At 39.9% G+C, this 7,969-nt stretch overlaps 1 protein-coding gene across 1 annotated transcript; it reads left to right on the top strand.

Moving 5' to 3' along the window:
• si:dkey-208k4.2 (C2H2-type zinc finger protein) lies at positions 1 to 2,739 on the top strand. Its single transcript, XM_012872038.3, has 9 exons — positions 1 to 170; positions 241 to 341; positions 411 to 507; positions 599 to 687; positions 827 to 900; positions 1,042 to 1,122; positions 1,684 to 1,913; positions 2,167 to 2,220; positions 2,293 to 2,739. Exons 1-9 carry the CDS (start codon positions 57 to 59, stop codon positions 2,551 to 2,553), a joined length of 1,101 nt encoding a protein of 366 aa, XP_012727492.2. The 5' UTR covers positions 1 to 56; the 3' UTR covers positions 2,554 to 2,739.
• Positions 2,740 to 7,969: the final 5,230 nt, after the last annotated feature.

Genomic DNA, 7,969 nt, shown 5'->3' with positions numbered 1-7,969 from the left:
ATGAGGCGTGAAGCGCGGCGGATGCCCAGCGCGCAGAGTCTGGGTTCTGGACGACAATGAACGGCGTTTGGGGCGGACAGCGGCTGTACAACTGCACTCATGCTGACTGTGGAGCGACTTTCTCCAGGGAGTGGAAGCTGAAAGAACACGAGACTGTGCACACCGGAGCGGTAAGGCGAACTCCTTAAGCGACCCAAACGTGATTGGTTTCAGACCCGATATTAACCCGTTTCTCTCCAGCACCCGTGTCCGTGCCCGGTCGCTGGATGCGGGCGTCGCTTCAAGAGGAGATCCCACCTGAGACGGCACTTGCTTAAGCACACAGGAGTGAAGCCGCTGCAGTGAGTAAAACTAAATTGTGCATTCGCAGTCTCATTAACAAAAATCTAATTGTCCTTTCTGGAGTGCAGATGCACAATTGCAGGTTGTGCAAAGGCTTTCTTCTTCGCGAACAAGCTGAAAGGGCATCTGCGCGTCGCTCATGGAGAAAAGACCAGCTCTTATAAGGTTTGTATGATTGTATCATTCGGCCACTAGATGGCGTCACAGTAGCGTTGAGGCATTGCGTTGGGCTTAACAAAGCTGTTTCCTCTTGTAGTGCAGCCAACCGAATTGCACCCTGAGCTTCAAGAAGCGCAGACTGTTGAAGCTGCACTTACAGGAGCATAATGTGCCAGCAAATTTCAAGTAGGATATGTACAAAACCTCCAGTGCTTTTATTGAACTTTGAAATACACATATAATTTAATACCTCTTATGGGAAAAAGAATGTTCTGCAAGCTGTAATGCCTTTTTTTTTTTTTGTGCCATTTGTCTGGGTGTGCAGATGTTCTAAAGACGGATGTGCTGAAACATTCGACTCTCACGTTGCCCGCAAAGCTCATGAGAAGAAGCATGCAGGTTTGTTTCCTTCTGGCTGACTGCAGGGCCTTAATCTGTAATGAAGCTTTAGCATTAGGACTTGAAGGAAGCTATAAACGTATTGTCTTATGGGGAAGGGGAGAAAAATTTGTGCCTCCATATTGATTCTTGCATCTTCAGGTTATCCCTGCCCTCATAATGGCTGCCAGGTGCATGAACAAACTTGGGGGAAACTTCAGAAACACTTGGCCAAACACCCGGGTAAATAAAACTTTGACTGTTCTGATTTGCAGGGACCTGAGTATCCCTTGACTCAGTTCACTAAAAATGACTTGCTGTAGGGGGACAAACCAGTCACTTTATGGTTTGTTGCCTGTCAGTTAAATTACCTTCTGAATAGATTGTTGTTGTTTTTTTTTTTAAATTGCAAAGACTAAAATGATCTCCTGGCTTGTTCTGCAGGCAAAATCTAAAACTAAGTATTGACTCTGTAAGGAGGGGGGCCTGGTTAAACTAGTTGCGCTGACAAGGTCCCAAAATATTGTTGGACGATCTCCTTTGTTTGAAAGGCTACTAAGCCAGAAGTAAATTAAAGCATCAAATGAACAACTTGGTTAAATTTCCTCATGACTAGTAAATGCATCTGAAACAAACCTGGATTTTAAATGTAAAATAACTAAAAATGTATACATGGCAAACTTACAATGAAACTTTTTCTTGTAAAGGAAAAAGCCCAAGACAAGCAAGTATAGTTTTGTCTTTGGCTGGTTTTAAAATGCTGTCTGTAGATGCAGTGTTGGGTAAACGACTTCTGTCTTGCAGCTACTCACACCTGCTCGGTCTGCAAGAAGGTGTTTAAGAAAGCCAGGGCTCTGCAGAGGCACAAACGGACCCACGCTTCCCACAAGCCTGTGCTCCTGTGTCCCAGAGATAACTGCCAGGCCTACTTCTCCACCACCTTTAACATGGAGCACCACATTCGCAAGGTGCATCTAAAGCTGCTGAAGTACAAGTGTTTCTTCCCTGACTGCCCCCGGATGTTTGCAATGAGAGTGAGTATCTGACCTTGAGGGAAAAAACGCCTTAAGCAGTTTTTTGCTACAAGGCACTCTGCACTCCCATGTTTAGAAGTATCCCTGCTTTAGCACATGCGATTAAGATGTTTGCTGTTAAGCAAGTCTTTTAATCAGGTATGCTGAAGCAGGGAAAAACCTAGGGTGCATGAAGCAGTGTGCCATGAGGACCAGGGCCAAAAAAGTGAACATGTCAGAACTTGGCAGAAAAATATATTCTTTAAACCCACAGGAGAGTATGCAAAGGCACCTTGTTCACCACGACCCCACTGCTGCCACTTTGATGGTAACTTCTCACAATATAACATTGTTCTGTTCTTATTTTGTCATTCTAACTTTATTTTTTTCCCCCCAACAGAAACGAAGGAGATCAAAGAAAACCTGGCAGAAGCGCTTGGATGGAAACAATCGGCCGCTCATCGAGGAGAACCTGGGTCGCCTCTTTGCTCTCCGCATGCGGATCTCCAGACGTGCCAAAGTGGAAACCAACCTTTCTGGCCTGTTCAACGAACGCAAGATCCCGCACTACGTAGACCCAGAAGTCAACCTACGCGGCTTGTTTGGGCTCAAGCAGCCCCGGCTTTTTGAGCTGCCAGAGGCTGCGCCGGTGGAAAGTTAAATTGAAATGCACACAAAAGGCTACTTTAGTTCTGCAAGATTTAAGAATTGGGCTCCTTTATTTAAATGTTGTATAAATCTAATTTTATTTACAAAAGAACATGGGGAAACTGTAATTTCCTTCTGTAGACCTTGGTTTATTGCATTTGAACTAATAAATAAGTTTGTTTAGCCCAAAGGTATTAAAGGTTTAGTGTTTTTGTTCTAGGGTCTGCTGATCAATCAGCTTGTCTGTCTCCCTTTAATTGCAAAGTGTCTTGATGTGGCCCACTCAAACAGCTGCTCTCCTCCTGCAGCCCTTGTGTGCCGTTGTTGGCTGCAGATTTTGGTGACTGTTTCTAAACATGCTCCACAGAAATAAATCAAACGGCACATGATCTAAGGCTGAATCACCAACTTTGGGGGTGGATTAGATTAGAGCAGATGCCGCAGATCTGGAAAGCTAAAATAGACTTGTAGCTTAAACCTTTCCTGTCACTTCAGTGAAGGGTTCTAATTCAGCTTCTGCTCAATGGTGGGCAGTTCTGAAACTGCAGGTGAGAGAATTCCCTAGACTATATAAAGTCATGATTTCAAGGGGCTTAACTGCACAATACAATTAAAAAAAGCTTTAAAGCCAGATTTGGGGGTCAAAGATTTTCCATGTTTGATTTATGTGAAACTTAAATCTAATGTAAAAAGTCTCTTTTAAAATGTGTACAAGAATACTTGTAAAATGTAGAATTTGCATTCAAGTGAGTGGGCAGAAGTGTAAACTTGAATGTTCCTGCTCACCCACTCATCTTTTATAATCTTGCATATTTCTCATGCACATGTAAAGCATACCATACTCAACATAATCTATATAGCTACAATAGTAAAAACAATTTCCTTGAAATTGGAAAAACTCCACGCTAGAGGTAATTACTCCTTTATACATTCAGTAATTACAATGTTTCAACATTATTTCAATAATTTCATAGTTTAACTCCAAATTCTGATACATGGTCTTCTAGTAGTTCTGAATTTTCACATTTTAAACTGAGTTTAAAATGTGACTAGAGGGACTTATGCCTCTCTAGTCTTGAACATTTACTGGTAATATGTTGGCTTTGTATTGCATTAAAGCTTTCTGTAGTTAAACTATAAATTTTATATTTTACAAGTAGTGAATATGATCCAGATATACCACCATATGAATTATTGCCATTTTTGTATTAATGACCTGTCATTGTTGCCCCAAATCCCTGCACAGTAACTTAAATAGGGTAGGATTAGTGAACAATAGATGCAATGCTTTTTGTTCAGACTTAGCTTTATTTATTTGACACTTAACATATTTGTGGCATCCAGGTAAAATGATTAAGGTAGAAAAATTATAATGTAAAGATTCTGTCTTGACAGGGGAAGTGCATATGTTTTAGGAGTCTTTAAAATGCCTGTGTCAAAATATCTGAACCATTCCTCTTTTCCTGGTTGAGTGAAGCTGGGTGCGTTCAATTTCAAAGATCTGTAACTGGCTGTCAGGTAAAGTTTGACTAGTGTCTTCAAATCTTTTTTTAATGGTCTGCTGGAGGTTATTTTCTGTCTTTCAACATTGGCCTATCTGCTCTCTTCATGCACCATACATTGACTTAAAACGGTTAGTTTGGGTGTTCTGTCATGCTTGCACTTTCCATTTGCAGTTTCTCACCGCTAACCGCAGCTCTGGTTCTCTGAATCATCTAATTGTCTTGCCTGTACCAGCTGTGAAGCTTATTTACAAAGTGAAGATAAAAGCCTCTGCCTCTTCAGGTTGTTAAAATTGCTTTGGACGTGCGGTCTGGCTTTCAGTAAAATGCTAAGAAAACCTAGTTGTTTCAAAAAGGTGAACATAAAGTGTAAACCTCAATTTCTGCAGCTAAGTGGGGTGGGGGGAGTATATTTTCATTGACATAACAGTTCCTGTTGCCATGAATAAAAAAAAAGCTAATGGAGAATATGAATAGTGCAATAAACCAAACTTTTTAGGATCTTAGGAAAGGCCATGGCAATTAATCACAGCATGACCTTTAACTTTCTGAGGTAGACGTTGCATCTTTTCTCAGGTCTAAAGGCTGTGCATCAAGTGTCTCCACCCTGCCAACAAATTTCAGATGAAATTCCTTTGACATTAGGGAAGATATGGCTCCGGATGGTAACCTGCAGTTAATTTCCATAGGGAATAGTTTTTAAGGAAAGTAATAAAAGACCTTCCATTTGACAGTATATGTGCCTGCTTGATACAAGTAAAGGTTCTCCAACCTATTTTTTGGCACCATGCAAAAATTTGTAGTGGCCCCAACATACAGTTCTGGTCGGAACCAGCATTTCTTTGGGATGACAAGAAATAAGAGCCAACTTTATTGATTATTAAAAATAAAAGTTGTGAGGCATAATGGGGGAGGTTCTTTAATTCATATGCTGAAAATTATACATCCAGGCTGAAATACGAGCTCACACCCAAGTTCAGATTTAGGATTTAGGATAATGTTACATCATAAGTTGAAGGAAAACTGCATAATTGACAATTATGGGTAATTATGGCAGGATGTTTCCAATTTGTGTCCCTCACAAGCACTGTGCTTTCAAGCAGATCCAGAAATCTTCATCAGCATTAGGGTATAAATGTTGATTTGAGGTGAAACGAAAGTATTTAGTGGTGGTTCTGGATTCTGTTTCCAACGCAATGGTACTACTGACTTCAAAACTTACATATTACCATGCTTTAAAATAAGAACATAAGGTCTGAAGACTTGACCCTGCCTCCTCCAAACATGTCATTGTAACCAAATAGATTTTCTCAAGGAACTCGGCTCGTCCATGTTGGGAGCAACAGCTGTCAGTGGAGCTTAAAGGTGTGAATGTCCAAGGCGTCTCCTTCTTGATCGACACCCTTTCAGGTTATGGTGATGGAGAACTGGCTTCATAAGGGATGGTGGCACCCATGTTCTAGGTTCCTTGACTTGAGCCTAGGTGGTTCCTGGTTTCTCGAGAACATCTTAACCACATTTCTTTCAGCTGAAAGAGACATTTTTGGGTCAGATGGTTGAAACGTGGATGGGGTTTTTGAGGCAATGATCTTTAAAAGACATCTGAACACATTTGTCCAAATAGGAGCGGAGTACAGTTTATACAAGAGATTACAGAAAATACATATTTTCAAGTTATGTATTCTAGTTTTGATTTTTTTTTTTATCACTGGTGTATGTTATCAAGCCACCCTGAATTTTTTTAAATGCATAATTAAATGCCAAACATACATGTGTAATTCATGCCAATGATTAGTGCACTGCAAAAACAGAACTAAAAATAAGTCTCATGTTCTTGAAATTAGTGTATTTTTCCTTGATTTCAGCAGGTAAATAAGATGATCTGCCAATAGAATAAGATTTTTGCACTTAAAATAGGAACAATTAATGTCCATCATCTTATTTCAAGTGCAGTATATCTAGAAAGAATCTTCACCAGCATGCAGTATATCTAATTATCTTATTTTAGGGGTCAACATACTCATTCCATTGGCAGATAATCATATTTACCAGCTCAAATCAAGGACAAAGACACTAATTTTAAGAACATTTTACTTATTTTTAGATCCGTTTTTGCAGTGTGTATATAGACATTTGACCAGAAAGGTACGACTAAAGCCCAAACAGTGCCACACTACCCTCTCCAGTTACTTTGCAACATCCATTATTCAACTGAGACATTTTTAATTTAAATAGTAACCCACTTTTTTTCCAGTCTTAGCCACAGAAAATCAAAGAGGAAAAAAGCTGCACTCTCGCAGAGCAAAGAAAACGAAACAAGGAAAATGAATCAAAGTAGGTTGACTACCGTCGTCATGTCCTGATTTAGCCTGCCTGTTCCAGAATAGATGACCCAAAACCTATAACCACTCGAGTTTCTCCTTTTTTCCCATGGCCTTGTTTTAAGGCTTTTTCAACCAGGAACGTGCAGACCCACCAAACCCACAGGACAAAGTAAATGACGAGATACCTTCTGCACAGGTGCAAACAAGATCAGCTCCTCTAAATTTATCCTCGCAGCCCATGGCCTATTTTACTTTTCTTTCTCTATATTTGTTGCCCTCGCTTGAAATTAAATCTGTTCTTTTCTGTAACTTTAGCAGCCGATTGATAGGCTTCTTTCAGTTACACCCGGCCGTCCCAGTATAAGAGATGTAAAAAATAAAGCGCAACAATCTGTTTGCCAAAGTGGGCGCACCCTTAAACATTAATGAAGAACCTTTTGATTTAATTTCAATATTCTGTCTTCTTGGCTACACACCCAGTTTTAATTCTGCTAAATCAGTCAAACCAGGAACAAAGTTCAACTCTAATAGCGTCTTCCTGACATTTGCTTCAGCTGAAGTTCAGAATTTGCAGAGACCAGCTTTTTATAAGGGGACGTGCTGTATCCGATCCACGGATTTACAGAGACTTTCTCTTATTTGACACAAACTGAGGGGTGCTGTCCACCACGCTGACCAAAGATCACTCAATAGCCAACCTATAAAAGTAATTATACTGCAATTAAGTCTGTTGTTTTGTGCTATTAAAGGTGCATAGCCACGTCATTTGCTCACTCTGCATCCAAAGTTTTTCTGAACGATTATCATGTCCTGCTGGCGTATTAGTTGTTATTTTTGGTGTTTTATGTTTGGCTTTTGATCAATTTGTTAGTAAATTAAGCCTTTCGTATTTATTTACAATATTAACGGATGTACGTACATCTTTTTTGATTTGTTTGATACAACAAACAAAAACAAGAATGTGTGATGAATGTTCGGGATATTTCCTAGTCAAAGGCTTGAATTTTAATCAACTATTTTCTTGACCTTTTTTTTAAGGTTTAAAAAAGGTGTATTTGAAGCTTATCAGAAGATCTAAGACCTAATTAAACTCTCAAGAAGGGTAAGTAAGATGTATGATTGATTCGTAGTCTCAAATCACAAATTTCATCTTGACCATGACAGAACTACCACAACAGAACAATGGATGCCCTTTTTGTGGGCCAAAATTAAGCTGCAATCTCACCTTTCACTTGGAACTGACTTTGGACCTCAGCAGAACGGGTCGACCTCAGACTGGCTGAACCTGCCTGATACGGCAAAAGGAGACCTTGCTAGTTAAGATGAAGCTTGTCACCACAGTTTAGTCTGAGAAGAAAATAAATAATTCAATTCAATTCAATTTTATTTATATAGCGCCAATTCATGAAACATGTCATCTCAAGGCACTTTACAAAGTCAAAATCAATCATATTATACAGATTGGTCAAAGATTTCCTATATAAGGGAACCAGTTGATTGCTTCAAAGTCCTGACAAGCAGCATTCACTCCTGGAGAAGCACAGAGCTACAGGGAGAGTCGTCTGCATTGTCCATGGCTTTGCAGCAATCCCTCATACTGAGC

Source organism: Fundulus heteroclitus, chromosome 16 (genome assembly GCF_011125445.2).
Source record: "Fundulus heteroclitus isolate FHET01 chromosome 16, MU-UCD_Fhet_4.1, whole genome shotgun sequence".
Classification (NCBI taxonomy): Eukaryota; Metazoa; Chordata; class Actinopteri; order Cyprinodontiformes; family Fundulidae; genus Fundulus; species Fundulus heteroclitus.
Note: the sequence above shows the minus strand (reverse complement) of the source record. Positions and strands in the feature narration are given on the sequence as shown.